This window comes from Gadus morhua, chromosome 5, assembly GCF_902167405.1.
Source record: "Gadus morhua chromosome 5, gadMor3.0, whole genome shotgun sequence".
Classification (NCBI taxonomy): Eukaryota; Metazoa; Chordata; class Actinopteri; order Gadiformes; family Gadidae; genus Gadus; species Gadus morhua.
Genome location: NC_044052.1, coordinates 20256903 through 20271555, shown reverse-complemented (window position 1 = coordinate 20271555; position 14653 = coordinate 20256903). Strand labels below are relative to the sequence as shown.

The 14653-nt window shown below is 47.5% G+C and overlaps 1 protein-coding gene across 1 annotated transcript; it reads right to left on the bottom strand.

The window, feature by feature from the left end:
- Nucleotides 1–203: 203 nt before the first annotated feature.
- LOC115544448 (nucleolin) lies at nucleotides 204–11094 on the bottom strand. Its single transcript, XM_030357405.1, has 18 exons — nucleotides 10936–11094; nucleotides 10722–10774; nucleotides 10280–10355; nucleotides 9843–10075; nucleotides 9193–9276; nucleotides 9023–9076; nucleotides 8386–8547; nucleotides 6982–7185; nucleotides 6271–6325; nucleotides 5980–6070; nucleotides 5488–5629; nucleotides 4744–4848; nucleotides 3878–3977; nucleotides 3405–3603; nucleotides 2980–3054; nucleotides 2453–2555; nucleotides 1527–1624; nucleotides 204–959 (listed from the first exon to the last, which is right to left on the bottom strand). Exons 1-18 carry the CDS (start codon nucleotides 10967–10969, stop codon nucleotides 845–847), a joined length of 1983 nt encoding a protein of 660 aa, XP_030213265.1. The 5' UTR covers nucleotides 10970–11094; the 3' UTR covers nucleotides 204–844.
- Nucleotides 11095–14653: the final 3559 nt, after the last annotated feature.

Below are 14653 nucleotides of genomic sequence, written 5' to 3'. Positions count from 1 at the left end.
GAAAACTTATTTTTAAATATTTGTTTCAGCGAGATGTGGATTTCCCATCAGGGTCTAATGAAGACTTTAATAATGAAATAGTCTTCGTTATTAAGAGTGTTTTTGTGTGTCTAAGACTTCGACAGGACTGAAGTATATGATGAATTCAATTTCTACCCTCATTTCACCCAGATGTATCAAAGCAATAATCAGGGAATCATAACTCTCGAATGGGGATTCATTTATTGTTTGTTTCAACAGAAACAGAAGACTGAATAACATCCTTTTTCTTAACCGAACATTGATGCAGAACGATTGAACAGGTTAATTTTTTTACTTGAATTTGCAATGCCTTATTAGTGAAAATAAAAAGAGCCCAACGTCTTTCGACCAGATTTAGAATCAAGAAATGCTGCCATCTGGTGGTCAACAAGTCACAGCAGCCAAAAGTAGGTTACAAAATATTTCTCAAAACAATAGGGGCGAACGTATCTTTGATGTTAATACATTTGAGTGGCATTATAGCAAACCCTGTATACAAAGGAATAAGGCTCCTACACAGATTTTACAACCAATGCAGTTCTCCTTTAAATTAAGTATGCGTTTTCTTTTCTCAACTGAACATACTGCTTTTGGGAAAGTTTGAACCAAAGTGAGGGAAGTTTAAAACAAAAACACTTCACAACACAAATTTGAACCTTAAAGACCTTCTGAATTTGTTAAATGAAGATGAATAAAAAGTTCTTAAATAAAAACAGAAACCATAAATAAATCATTTTGGCCAAAAACACTCCCAAATGAGCCGAAACCAAATTGGAAATAAATTCCCAAATTGCGTCCGTCTCCCCTTAATGATAAGCGATGATCAGGGTCTGAGCTTGTCCCGGTCAATGTGCTTGTGTTCCGGGATGTGCTTGAAGATGCAGCCTACCGTCTTGATGCAGCCGTTGGTTCTCCAGAAGAAGCACTCCTTCAGGTTCCTGTGGGGAACAACGGAACCCCTTTAGGACCCAGCCCTCCACCAGTAACCACCCCCATTACCCCCAGTACCACCACTACGCTGCCAGGCACAGAGCGGGAAAGTCTTTGTTTTCGACTGTTTGATCCCCAACTCAAAAAAGGCCCGGGGTTCGATCCCCGACCCAAGAGTCCTGGGTTCGGTCCCCGATGTCCGCAGACTAACGCCTATCCCCTCCTCGTTAAAGCTTCTGCTCACTGGTCATCGTGAGTCAAAGACATGGGGCCGCTCGGCTACCTGGTCTTCCGATGCATGGAAGTTTGCTAGCGGTGTAGCGTGAACCGCTGGAATCAGACGGCGGCCCTTAAGGGACGTTTAATGCAAACCGTTTTGAAACGAGAAAGAAATAAAAGAAAAAGTATTACGAAAATCTCGCCTTACGTTTGCAGAACATGTCTACCGGCTTAATCTAATCGACAGACGGGAAGCCTGACTGCATGTCTAACACATGATATAAGTGAGTGAGTGAGTGAGTGAGTGAGTACCTAGAAGCAGGACGTGGTGAGTAAGTGAGTGAGTGAGTGCGTACTTAGAAGCAGGAAGTGGATAGCCATCTTGGCCGTTCATCTCATTGAGAAATCTGTTTGGATAACGGACAGCCAGAGGAGTTCCTTCAACCACTAAACCCTGCAGAGAGACAGACAGACAGGACTGGTTAATACAGACAGACAGAGAGACAGACAGACAGACAGGGCTGGTTCAGACGGACAGACAGACAGACGGGGCTGGTTCAGACAGACAGACCGGGCAGGTTCATACAGACAGACAGACAGGGCTGGTTCAGACGGACAGACAGACAGACGGGGCTGGTTCAGACAGACAGACCGGGCTGGTTCATACAGACAGACAGACAGGACTGGTTCAGACAGACAGACAGACAGACAGACAGACAGACAGACAGACAGACAGACAGGGCTGTTTCAGACGGACAGACAGACTGACAGCTGGTTCATGCATACAGACAGACAGCTGGTTCATACAGACAGACAGGGCTGGTTCATGCAGACAGACAGACAGACAGACAGCTGGTTCATACAGACAGACAGACTGACAGCTGGTCCATACAGACAGACAGCTTGTCCATACAGACAGACAGACAGCTGGTTCATGCAGACAGCTGGGTTGGTTCATCCAGACAGACAGCTGGTTCATACAGACAGACAGAGAGTGCTGGTTCATGCAGACAGCTGGGTTGGTCCATGCAGACAGACAGCTGGTTCATACAGACAGACAGAGAGTGCTGGTTCATGCAGACAGCTGGGTTGGTCCATGCAGACAGACAGACAGCTGGTACATGCAGACAGCTGGGTTGGTTCATCCAGACAGACAGAACGGTGCTGATACAGTAGTGCCATGTGACAGCCAGCCAGTCTTCACATGGTGACGTCACAGTTCGTCACCGTTGGGGGATAGAGGAGAACAGGTGTTCAACATTAAGTGTGTGAGGGCTCTCACATCCATGAGCTGAATGGCGCGGTCACAGTCCTCCATCCGGGTGTAGTTGATGAAGGCACACTGCTGCTCCACCAGCATCTTAACACTGGTCACATGCCCCGCCCTGGGAGACAGAACAGGGAGTGGGAGTGTTGGACAGTGAGTGAGTAAATGAGTACCTGTTGAAGAGTGAGTGAGTGACTGTTGAGGGTGAGTGAGTGACTGTTGAAGAGTGAGTGAGTGAGTGACTGTTGATGAGTGAGTGAGTGAGTGACTGTTGATGAGTGAGTGAGTACCTGTTGGTGGGTGAGTGAGTGAGTGAGTGAGTGAGTACCTGTTGGTGGGTGGGTGAGTGAGTGAGTGAGTGAGTGAGTGAGTGAGTGAGTGAGTGAGTGAGTGAGTGAGTGAGTGAGTGAGTGAGTGAGTGAGTGAGTGAGTGAGTGAGTGAGTGAGTGAGTGAGTGAGTGAGTGAGTGAGTGAGTGAGTGAGTGAGTGAGTGAGTGAGTGAGTGAGTGAGTGAGTGAGTGAGTGAGTGAGTGGGTGAGTACCTGTTGAAGAGGTTGTGTAGTGCTGGTATTGTGAGGGTGGGTGCCATGGAGCCCACCCACACCGAGTACATCTCCCTGTGGAGACAACAGGACCAACACTTAGAGATCCACCCGTCAAACCAGTAACCCCTCCCATCACACATTACAAACACTCCCAGCAAACCAGTGCCTCCTCCCAGCACACTACACAGACCACTCCCAGCATGCCGTCAGCACCATTAAACCAGAGTAGAATCCCCAGCACCTACACTTCACGTTACAACTTTGATTATGTCATTTCAACTATTCACAGAATAAAAAGCATAGAAGTAGCATTCGAGGAACACCTCAAAATAAAAACGAATCAACTGAAAAGGAGACTTATTAGCCAACATGTTGCGTAAGCAGTAAAGTGAACTGGGACCAAAACACAAATGTCTCCTCACCATTTGGGGGCGTTCCTGACGGGGGCTTCGGTGACGGGTTTAAGAGGCGCCGCGTTCCGCCTCCTCGCCTGATGAGGCCGACTACGCCCCAAAACCGTCCACCCCTCGTCCTCCTCTCCCCGCTCCTCCTCGTCCTCCTCTTCCACCTCCTCCTCCTCCTTCACCAGCTGGGTCTTAGTGTCCCTGCAGCACCCCTCCTCTGGAGGACGAGGACAGAGTTCAGGTCTTCTGGGGTCTGGATGGGCGTGTGAGCTAGGAGAGCCTCTTTTTGGTTTGAGCGGCATCAAATCTGGGACTTGAGTGAATGTGTGACTGAGTGGGTGCATGAATGCGTGACTGATTATGTGAGTGAGTGTGCGACGGGGTGAGTTAGTGGGGTTGCGATGATGTTGAGAGTGCCAATGTGTGCGACTGTCAGGCACAGTGAGTGAGTGAGTGAGTGAGTGAGTGAGTGAGCCCTCCCAGTCTGCTACCTGGCTCGGCTCCTCCTATGAACAGCGCCTCCAGGGCCTCCTCCAGGGTGCCGTGTTCCTTCAGCGCCTCGCACGCCTCCGTCCAGGAGAACCCCATTTCCTGGAGGAACACGCGGCGTTAGAACACGCCCCGGAACCCCCGGCCGCGTTCCAATCGTCCTCCCGACTCGCCCCCTCGCTGGACCCCACTGTTCCATTGTGTGGTCAGCAGCTAAGCGAACATTGGAGAACCAGCGATAGGAAGGACGGCGTGGTTTTGGAACGCACCCTCTGGAGTCATGCTCTGGCCTTCGAGAAGCCGTTGCCCTAACGGACACTGCCCCCTAGTGGTGCACCCCCTCCCCTCATTCAATCGTTCATTCATTCTTTCATTGGTTGGTTTCGGAATTTGAGGTCCACATAAGGTTTAAAGTCGGGTTTGGGTGGTGTTTACCTTTGGGTGTAAAGTCTGTAACTGTGTTGGAGTTTACAATTCAGTGCAGTCTGTGGTTCATGTGGTGGATTTTACGATTAAGTGTAAAGTCTGTAACTGTGGTGGAGTTCACCATTAAGTGTAACGTATATAACTGTGGTGGAGTTTACGCTTAAGTGTAAAGTCCGTAATTGTGGTGGCGTTTACCATTAAGTGTAAAGTCCGTAATTGTGGTGGCGTTTACCATTAAGTGTAAAGTCTAATTGTGGTGGCGTTTACCATTAAGTGTAAAGTCTAATTGTGGTGGCGTTTACCATTAAGTGTAAAGTCTAATTGTGGTGGCGTTTACCATCAAGTGTAAAGTCTAATTGTAGTGGCGTTTACCATCAAGTGTAAAGTCTAATTGTAGTGGCGTTTACCATCAAGTGTAAAGTCTAATTGTGGTGGCGTTTACCATCAAGTGTAAACTCTGGGCTCTCTTCAGCTCGCTTGCAGCTTCAACAGAAGAGCTTTCTTGCCGCAGGATGTTTTTATACGTCAAGGAGGCTTCGTAGTAGCGCTGGAGGGAGACGGAGAGAGAGAGGAAGAGGGGTTAGGAGACGGGGGTAGGAATACACACCCCACCACCAACCAGACTGGTTTACGGACGGGCGTGGTAAAGATTATGCCCCAATGACAGCCTGCTGGTTCCTGTCAATCATCCCCCAGATGAAAGGATCTGGGTTCGATCCCCAGCATCCTCAGTCTAGCAGCTGTATGCACCGTTGACGAGGATGACCCCTGACCCCTACCTGCTCCTGAATGACGTCATGAATTCACTTTTAAGTCGTTTTGGATGAAAGAATCTGCTTCACTAGCTGCTAAAGTGTGGGCTCACCTCAAAACCACAGAGGGGGGGGGCTCACTTTGAGAGCACTGAAGGAGGGGGGGGGGGGGGGGGGGAGGCTCACCTTGAGATCACAGAGAGGGGGGGTGCTCACCTTGAGAGCACTGAAGGAGGGGGGGGGCGGGCTCACCTTGAGACCACAGGGGGGGGGGGGGGGCAACTTGGGAGCACTTAAGGAGGGGGGGGGGGGGGGGGGGCACACCTTGAGACCACAGGGGGGGGGGGGGGGGGGGGGGCACACCTTGAGACCACAGGGGGGGGGGGGGGGGCACCTTGAGAGCACTGAAGGAGGAGGGGGTTAGGGGGGCTCACCTTGAGACCACAGAGGGCTTTCCCCTGTCTGAAGTGGCCCTTGATCCAACCGGGCTCCAGGGACAGCGCCACCTCAGAGTCCTGCAGGGCCGACTCGTACTGCTGGAGCCGCTCGTAGCAGAACGAGCGGTTACCAAATAACCTGCAGACACACACACACACACACACACACACACACACACACACACACACACACACACACACACACACACACACACACACACACACACACACACACACACACACACACACACACACACACACACAGTAGAGGATGATCTAATGCAGCAGGTATTTCAGAAAAGGTATCCAAGGTACGCCTTTTTAGTGTGATCTTACTTGTTCAGTTTACACAAACAAGGATTAAGGATAATCTAATGCAGCAGGTAGGAAAACAGGTATCAAGGAGACACCTTTTTAGTGTCACGGGTTAGATTTGATCACGCCCATCGTGTTGTGCTCTTTAGTTGATTGAGGAGTCTGTGAACTTACTTATATTCCTTGGGGTTGTATTTAATGGCCTCAGTAAAATATTCCAGCGCCTGCTCATACTGTCCACAGGAGGCCAGGCGATGTCCACATGCTGGCCGCAGACAGGAGAGAAGCACGTCATAATGTAATCACAACTCATAATGCTCTTCATTTCTGCTCAGTCACACCACTGTGTGTCCACACGCAACCTTTCCACCAGCGTAAGACAGGGCTCAACACTGCTGTGATAACATGAAGGCTAAACCAAGCTTTATGTTGAAATGATAAAAACAAAACAAAGAAGGAACTTACCAGCTAGTTCTGCTGTTTTTTGTGAATAAACTTCTAGGGTGCCGTTCATATTCTCCTGAAAAACAGTCGGAGCAGGAACAGGTCAGGCAGTAACACAGGCAGCAATACAATGCATGATAGCAATAACGCTTCTTTTTTTTCTGGGCTTTAACATCAGTGCAAAGATTGTTAATTATTGATGATACTATCAACCTTTTGGTGGTCAAGGTGTTTTGCCCGTTTAAAACGTCATAATGTCTGTCCATCATGGCACCCATTGCACTCCTGACCATCCCTGAAAGAAGGGATTCCCCACTCTGCTATCGTTTGTTCTTCTTTGGCCACCAAGGGGGTTTTATTTTGCCCTTTAGGGTGCTTGGGTCAGGGGTTATCGTAAACCGTGACCAGTGAAGACCTCTGACTATAGCTTTTTTCAAGGGCTCTGCCAATAACATTGACTGGTCACTGCATTAGAATGGCTGCGGACTGTCCCATTTTCAGACGGCCCATAGTGACCCTCTGCTCTCCGTTTCAACACGCTCTGAGACCCCCGCGGACCGCCCGGCCTTTTGGGCCACTTTCCAACGCAGTCTCCGTTATTCCACAGAACCATCACCTTCCCAACACCGTAGTTGCTCGTGCCCTCATGAAAGACGCACCGACACTTTGTTAACTCGCTGCGCAAACGGTTCAGTCGGGGCGGGGGGGAGGTGCCAATGTGTCAGTTGGTACCTTCTTATCGGCACTGGCGTCTCTGGGGAGTGGAGGAGTCTGGGAGATAGCAGGAGACTCCACCCTGTCTGGCCGCCGCCTCTCCCTCGACGTAGTGTTCTTCGTCTTCTTCTTCCTCCTCACGCCTCCTTTCTTCTCCCCCGGCACCGGGGAGCGAGACTGCCCCCTGGGGGAGGAGCTTATAAAACTCTTTGTGTCCGCAGCCTGATGGAACAGAGAGAACCGAGGCATTACAACATTAAAATCAAACGAAAACAGTGTGTTTGTGTATGTAGCTGCGTTTCCATCCCCCTGATTTTATGCACATTTTTGAAGTATCGAATCAGTAAACGGTGATGGAAACACCAAAAATTGCATAAAGATCCTCTAATTCGCAAAAAGGTTTATCCGCTCGCTTGAGGTGGTTTTTGAGAAATGCGAAAGAGAGTAAATGCGCAAAATGGAAGATGGAAACACATTTTTCGAAACAGCTGTGACGTAGCGAACATTGAACACACAGGATTGACAACGCCCTTCCGATTTCCGCATAACGACAAAGCAACCCTTCAGACACCAACTTGTAGCGTCAATATATATTTATTTTTTCAAGCGTTTGTATACATACACATCCTATATCATAGATAGGATGTCAATGTTTGCATATCCTTTAATTATACCGTGTCCATTAATCCCTGATATATGGACACCTACTAAGTAATTCCAGTCAAATTGTCTGTTCAGACTTCAAAACGAGGGCTGGTACATTGTGGAAAATGCATTAAACTGTAATCAGAAAAACGCGGTGATATGCTATAGACCCTGGAGTATCGTTGGTGTTACACGTAACAGGTGGTATAAAGGCTGCGACGAATTTCGAATTATAAATATGCACAATGTATCCTTTAAATACGTCCATGGAACAGATGGCCAATGTGAATAATAGATACGTGTGGACCGCTGAAGAGGTAAAACTTTTCCTTGCTCTCATCAAAGAAGAAAAAAACATTAGCTATTTTAATTGGAAAACTACACAATTCCACTATATATCAGGACCTAAGAGAGGATGTTATCAAAAGGATACGACAAGGAATGTGTGTCGTTTTTCGCTCCAACCACTTGATGGAAACGCACCTAATTCGAATTTCTTTTTTGCGAACTTTCTAAAGATTCGCATCACCTTTTAGATGGAAACGTGACTACTGTGTGTGTGTGTCTGTGTGTGTGTGTAATACAAAAAAAAATATCTGAGGGGATAATCTTTAAATGAAATCTGAAATAACCTAGGAATAAGGAAATGAGCTGACTGCGTCACAAACCAAAGTACACGTCAGCTCAGTCCCCTCAAATACTCCATAATAAGCCAGAGCTTCCTGTGAGGTATTTTCATGTGCTTTCACTAACAAATAGGAGCCTGGTTCTACCCACCTTCATTCGTTCTTCAGGTTCCTCACTACTCCTGGTGCTGTCCCCGTCTACGCTTTTATCTTCCGTTTCCGCGTCAACATCAGACTGCTCGGTTTTTATCTTACTTGTATTTTGAATAACATTTTCATCATTACTTCCTGAGGGTTGGTTCTGTTCCAATTCCTGTAAAAAAAAATAAAAGAAATAAAAACAAAAAAATCATCTTTTGTGTCTTTTACTCAAAACAGACCAACACAACTTTAAAAGCGCATTGGACAGACCTAAGACAATCTGGGATGATCCAACAGTCCTACCTTGGTAATACAGAACCCCTGGCCGTTACGGAGACGTTCTACAGTATAGCACCTTACCCGCCCTGTGATGGAAGCTTCCATAAGGAGACTCAAACACGTGTATCTCCAAACTGGCCAGTCAGCATCGCTTTGACTTTGAAAGCTTTACAGACACTTTTTTACGGTTGACTGCTACCGGACGAGTTTGTGTTCCCTTAGTAGCCAATCACACGCTTACAGATCTCCCGCCCGACCCCAGCATTGTGATTGGTCGAAACAAACAGGAAGCGATAGAGGAGCAGATTTAAGGTAGTCTGTACCCAAAGTCTGACAGACTAGAAACAAACTGAACATTGGTTACTTACACATCTCCTTGTATTAATCAGCTCCTTCTCCAGACGTTTCTTCTCTTTTCGACGCTGACAGGAAGAGGTTGAAGGTAAGGTATGAATGAGGGGACAAAGGGAGGATAGTACCAGGAAGCTAGCAGCTTAAAAAAGGGCATTATCAACGCCGCACCCCATCCTTAACTCACCAACTTCTTCAGTTTCTGTCTCTCTATCTTCGCCTTGCGTCGCTCCTCTCTCTCCTGCTCCTCCTTCGTGTGTTTATCAGCCTCCTGGGAACACACACACACACACACACACACACACACACACACACACACACACACCTAGTGAGACGCTAAACTGCCTTTCGTTGCCTGAGTAGCAGAACTGCAACGACAATAAAGTAGAATCAAATCTAACATGAAGGCATAATAAAATGGTTATACTGCGGCTCTAGGCTGATAAGCTGTTCCGTTTGCTAAGCGTAGAGATTTCGCTGATTTAAACTTTAGGCTGCTTCTACAAAAATGTGACTGTGAGACTAATGAGAAAAATGAAACTTAAGTCTTCTTCCAACACCTCTCTTATGACACAGTTGTGTGTCACTAAAGGGAGGGTGTGGACAATGACATGGCTCTGAATGGCCCATCCACGTCACACCTGTTGGTGAAACACCAGCTACAGCGCGACCAGGCTTTGATACTGTGATCTGGTGTGCTGCCATCTTGGATCTAAAACCACCAGCTGCGTGTTTAGCATTCAGTTCCTCCCTACCCAGCTGGTGTTTGGATCCAAGATGGCAGCACGGTGAACAGCACCCATGGCCATGATCAGAGAGCAAAGACAAGCCCCATACCTCTTGTGTGAGCAGCCTCAAACTGGGATGGGGCGGCAACGGACTAGAAGCGTTGCTTTGGGCATCTTCATATTCATCGTCGTAGTCATCGTCGTCATCATCATCATCATAATCATCATAATCATCATGATCGCCATCATAATAATGATGTTGGTGGTTATCATGCACGTTTCTGTTCAGGTAGAGGTTCTGATGCAAAAGGCCAAAGATGGACTGCTGGATAAAACCTTGTTCTGAGGAGGGAAACAAAAATGTGTCATCATAGTTATTCGGACCATTCTGTATAATAGTGTTTAAACATCTTCGATGACAACATCCTACTTATTAACCGTTGAAGTTTGAGCCTGTATAAAATGGTGAGGTTTATGGTAAGGTATCCCACCGCTATGATGGGAAAGTGGGTTCACTGGGTAAGATGATCACAAAGAAGCACTCACCGAATACTCCTCGTGTATAAGGATTGGGGAACGCGGATTGAACCGTATTTCTTCTAATCACGTTGGTCAGCAAATCCTGAAAGGTAAAAAAACAAACGGGGATGAGTCACCTGAAACGAAACCAGCCCATGCATTGTTTATTCCCCGTACAGCGGAAATACGTGCGTTTCTATTCCACTGAACTGAGAAGCCTTCCGAAAGTTTAGCACTCAGAAGGCTAAGCCCACCACGTCCTCCGGGATAACGAAAAAGTCCATCTGGTTCTGCAAAATCTCAGCTGTGGCTTAGATAAGTTGCCATGTTAGGTCCGTGGAGTTCTTAGTTTCTATTCCCCGGTGCGTAAACGGGCAGAGCCAGTCCCGGGTTTAAATCGCCCGGGTTGAGATCGGAACAGTCCGCCATCACACCAGGTGAAGTTTATTCCCAATGTGACGGTCCTCACCTGACTGCGCGGCATCCTCGTGTCCTCCTTCACCCTGGCGACGCTCAGTCCGGCTGTGCAGGTGAAATGACAAGGGGGGTCCCATTAGGTTAGATCATGGTATCGGAGTCGAGCTAGATGTACAAACACAACAATTTAGCCTGCCGGATGACCTGAATTCATGCCCGGGGACACATCAGGCGAGAGGAGGATGGAGCAACTTTGTTGTTCTCACCTGAGAAGATCTCCGGCTTGTTTTTCCTCGGCATGGAGGCGATGTTTAAGTTGCTTCGGTGTGTTTGTTTCCTGACTGACCGCACTCCGTACTTGACTTCCCGTATTCCAACAACCTGTGACGCTTCCGATGACGCGTCAGATTCACCAGCCAATAACCCTCAGGAACGTAACGAAATCGAAACTTATTATTTTGAGGGAAACTGTTGTAGTGGGATAAAAGTCCTGCTGCTGATTTAATGATTAGTAGTTGCAACTTGCAACGATGGAATAGTTCAACATAAAGTCATGGGTGGCTGTGTCCTGTTTATTTATTAATCGAAGACCAATTTATTAATTAAACGCACTGAGATTAAATGTATCAGGTTGTAAAAAATAGGAAATACGACAATTTAACATTTGAGTCCGTATAACATTTCTAACATTTAACAAATGGCTGCGCCTGTGAAGAGATTTGTTTTTTGTATTTGTTCAAGTTCAAGTGTTTTTATTTGTCACATACAATAAATTGAAGTGAAAAAGTATTTGTACCACGTAGGTCATTTTTTAAATGCTGTTCATTGCTACTTTATTCCAGTTGTATACATTGCATGGTCTTGCTGTGCGTGCAATACAATGTAAAGTTGTGTTGTTTGTTTTCGGGCTGGTTTGCTAAAGAGGCTAATGTAGCTAACAATAAACAACGACTAGCCAATTTCATGCCACAATCACAAAGACGAACAGGAACGCTGATGAATGCTCCGAGACCGGAAGTGACGTCAAACGTGCAACTCGGAAGGCTGGCGTCCGAGGATTCAGGAACCCACCATTAGATTCAACTAGCTTTATTTTTTCAAATCGCCGCGCGTTTCCGGGGCACTCCGAGCGGCACCTAGCAACAAGCTCCATGGATACAAACTGTCGTTAGGCGCGCTTACTGGCGCACAAGACGCACAATAACATGGAGGTAGGTTAATATTTACGCCTTATTTATAACGGCATACCGACTTTATAAAGTATTGTGCATGGCAGTTCCGGTTGCACGGACACAACAACAGTCCGCAGTAGCGGACGGGATTAGCTTGAGAGGCTAATTTGTAGCCGACACTGAACCATTGAGTTGAAATCTAAATTGAGGCAAGATCGTCCCCTGATCACAAACAGCTAATGTTGGTCTGTAGAGCACTGACTGACTGCACTGCGAGGAACAGACTAGTAGAGTCCACATATTGTGGTCTGTAGAGTTCAAATCTTCCGGTATGTAGAGCCCATATCTTCTGATCTATAGAGTCCACATATTGTGGTCTATAGAGTCCACATATTCTGCTCTATAGAGTCCACATATTGTGGTCTAGAGTCCCCATCTTCTTGTCTATAGAGTCCACATCTTCTGTTCTGTAGACTCCCCATCTTCTGATATATAGAGTCCACATCTTCTGGTCTGTAGAATCCACTGTTGTGGTCTGTATAGTTCCCATCTTTTCTTTTTTCTTTTATTCCTAGTCTGTCTTACATAGTTTTGATAGGGCAATATGTAAAGCGTCTAAGAGTACCATATTAAGCGCTATATAAATTGTATTTATTATTATTATTATTATTATTATTATTATTATTATCTTGTGGTCTATAGTATCCACATCTTGTGGTCTGTAGAGTCCACATCTTCTCGTCTATAGAGACCACTTTTGTGTTGTGTGGACATGCTCCTTAGAAGATTTGCAATCTTCTCAGTCCCAATTATAAGCAATGTCATCCATAGGTGCTCATGTGCAGCTCTTCAACAGTATAAGTGTTGCACAGTACAGTATTTCAGGAGGTAGAGCGGGTTGACTTGTAACCGCAAGGTTTGCTAGTTCAATCCCCGGCTCCTCCTAGCTGAGGGTCGAGGTGTCCTTGATGAACATGAATTGTTGAATGTTAGGGAATGTTTACCTTTTTAGTATTTCTTCTTCACTCAAACCTTTGTCACGAAAAACGACTGCCACTTATACACTTAGTCAGTGAGTTCATACACTATGCTCCTGGTTTGACCTCTGCGGACACACAGGAGCCCGAGTCGAGTGTCCGGTCGGCAGCAGAGTCGGACACCAGTCAGTGCAGCCCGCGGTCGTGGGTGGAGCCCCGTGGGGGCGGACGGGGTCCGGGCGGCGGTCCGGAGCGCCATGCCCCGGGACCCCCTGAACAAAAGCCACACCGAGACCCCTCTTTCCAGCTGGGTGTGTATAGCCATGCTTTTACTACTCTGTTTGTTTGTATCTGACTGTATTCACTCCAGCTAAATGCTTATGCCTTCTTACAAACGTATGCATTGAAATAAGACCATGAGAGTCAAACGAATGATAACATCAATGATATGAAATTACATTCAGCGGACGCTATTATCCAAAGCGTCTTTGAAATCTGAGAGTGTGCATACTTGCATAGCATGGGTGGTCTAGTGGGAATCGTAAGCCCTAACCCTGGATCCCAGGTGAAAGGGGCCAGGTTTGATCCCCCATGAGTGCGATAACCCCTAGACCGCTACCTTAATGACATCGTATCCACATGCACATGTCAGTCACCGTGTTTAACGGGATGATATTATGCCACCAGGTGTGAGTGTGACTACAAAGGCGTGTGAAAAGCTGCCTTTTCCTGTGTTTTTAGTGACACCACAATTGAGCCTGTCTACCTAAAAGTATGACGAATAGATAAGCAACACTTGCTACGCCCCACGTCTGGGTAGGCTGGTGTACTGATCTATCTAGACTCTTACATCTAGGTAGACACTCCCACCTGTGACGTCATTAAGGCACTAGGAAGTGCATTTTCAAGCGACTTGTAGTGTCTGATCAAACTCATACCTGGTGCCATGATATCAACCTTTTTAAAAAGCGTCTGCCAAATGACTACCAAAGTAAAGAGTAAGAATAGCGGTTGCACTGGGTTGTGATGCAGACCGCCTGTCCTGTCCCGCTTGTCTCCCTGATCAGAGTTCCAGGACAGCGGTCTGTCCCCGCTCCTGTCCCTGGTGCCGTCCCACCCCGGCGGACCCCAACACTCCCTGGACTTCTCCCTCCTCCAGGGCACCGGCCTGGAGTTCGTTCCTCTGAGGTAAGGGGACGACCTCGCGTTGTGGTCGACCTGACCCAGGGCAGCGAAACCTTTTTGTTTGTTATGCACCCGTTCACTTTCACTTTCGTCACACCAAATGTTTTTTGTGGTGAAATTATGTTTTTGCAAAGGGGCCTTCCTCGAAGGATTAGCCTGGGGTCAAAGGGGAACAAGGGGAACAAAGCACAAGCATCCAGACGTCCGTGAGAAAGGGAATACATTTAAGGAAACAGTCTTTTTACACCGAGCGATTCAATGCTTCTGGTGCTCCACGATATACCAGTCTGAACCTGTCTGTCTGTCTGTCTGTCTGTCTGTCTGTCTGTCTGTCTGTCTGTCTGTCTAGAGCCTCTCCAGACCTCTCCCTCGCCTACGATACGTCTCAGATCCCGTCAGAGGACAAGCACGACACCTCCCTGGCCTCGGAGCCCGGGTCCCTGTCCCAGCATCCCCTCGCCATGACGACCATCGCTACGAAAACCGCCCTGACGGAGGAGGAGGGGGAGGAGGGCGGGAGCAGCTGCTGGTCCCTCTCCCAGCACAGTCTTTCACCCGGAGACAGCCGCAGAAAGAACCACCCGGAAGGAACCCGGGCCCAACCGCCAGCTCCCGCCGACGCCGGCCAGGGAACGGGTTCGAGGGAAGAC